Raw genomic sequence first — 1506 nt, 5'->3', positions numbered from 1 at the left:
CAAAAAAACCAGTAGAAAATATCAAATTGAATTCTATTGATGTTAACAATAATCAACAACCAAGAGCACCTTCCCCAATAACAACAAATGAAACCAATACCAATACTACCAATAACAATATAGGTTCTTCTCCAACTCAATTAGAACCAACAGCAACTAAAAAGAAAAAGAAGAGGAAAAAAAAGACTATTAATCCAACAAGTGAAGGAGATGGAGATAGTGGGAGTGAAAAGAAACGTGTAAAACAATTACCACCACTTCAAACATCACCAAAAGGTTTAGATCATGTTATAGATGAAAGTACAAGTAATGTTGTTGGTACAAGACCTAAATTATCAGAGATTGGAAGTGCAAATGAACTTTTAAAAGATCTTAATTTGGGTGATTTAAATCCAAAGAAGAAACTTAATCCAATTCAATTACAATTTAAAAAACAAGATGATCCATTTCTACTCCAACCAAAAAAGACTTTATCAGAACTAATGTTTTAATAAATTAATTTAGTTTTATAAATATGTATAATTAAATATATTTCAATAAAAAGAGAACTCTCCCTAATCAACATTATAAAAAAAATGCTTGAACAAAATGTCATTAACACTCCAACATGTACTCACAATCAACAACAACATACTAATACCAATAATAATAAAATAATAATAATAAATATAAGTGGAGCAACGTGTAGTGGTAAAACAACACTTGCAGAACAATTAGTAATAGAATTAAATTCACCTATCGGACCAATTAGTTTAGATTCTTTTATTACATTTCCTCCTAAATGTAAATTTGGAAAATATTCATGGCCAAATTATGAATGTGAACATTCTTTAAATTTTAATTTATTTAAACAAACTATTGAAAATGTTATTAATTTATTAAAAGAATTAAATAATAATAAATTAAATCAATTAAATAATAATAAATTAAATGAATTAAAAAATCAATTATTAGAATTAGGTCCAATTTATTGGAATGATAAATTTAATTTAAATAATTTAAATAATAATATATTTATTATAGTGGAGGGTTTTTTATCAAGTTGTAAATTAGAAATTATAAATTCATTATTTAATATAAATATATTTTTAAATGCTAAAAAGGAAATTTGTTTTGAAAGAAGATGTAAAAGAGATGCTAAAAAAGATGTAAATTCCATAGATGAAGAATTTAAAGATTGGTTTAATTTACTTGTTTGGCCATTTTATAAAATTTATAGAATTAAACAATTTAAAAATATTTTAATTTCTAAAAAACCATTTAAATGTATAAATATAGAAAATGATCATTCAATTAATTTAAATCAAATTATTCAATTTATTAATTTTAATATTTCTAATATTAATAATTCTAGTAATATTAATAATGATGAAATAATTCCTAATTGGTATAATAATGATATTGATATTTCTAAAATGGAAGAAGAATTATTATCACATAATTATGAATAATAAATTATTAATAACAAAATGCCAATATGTGACAAATATACCAAATAAATATACC

At 21.9% G+C, this 1506-nt stretch overlaps 1 protein-coding gene across 1 annotated transcript; it reads left to right on the top strand.

Annotated features, from left to right (window-relative positions):
- Nucleotides 1–64: 64 nt before the first annotated feature.
- Nucleotides 65–491, top strand: NAEGRDRAFT_77047 (uncharacterized protein; the record flags this gene model as incomplete). The annotated part of the gene is made up of 1 exon (XM_002667996.1): nt 65–491. A coding segment is annotated over one exon (426 nt), but the record flags the coding sequence as incomplete, so codon positions are not given.
- Nucleotides 492–1506: the final 1015 nt, after the last annotated feature.

The sequence above is a fragment of the Naegleria gruberi genome (assembly GCF_000004985.1).
Source record: "Naegleria gruberi genomic scaffold NAEGRscaffold_965, whole genome shotgun sequence".
NCBI classification, from domain to species: domain Eukaryota; phylum Heterolobosea; class Eutetramitea; order Acrasida; family Naegleriidae; genus Naegleria; species Naegleria gruberi.
The sequence above is the reverse complement of the archived record's forward strand: the minus strand, read 5'-3'. Positions and strand labels throughout refer to the sequence as shown.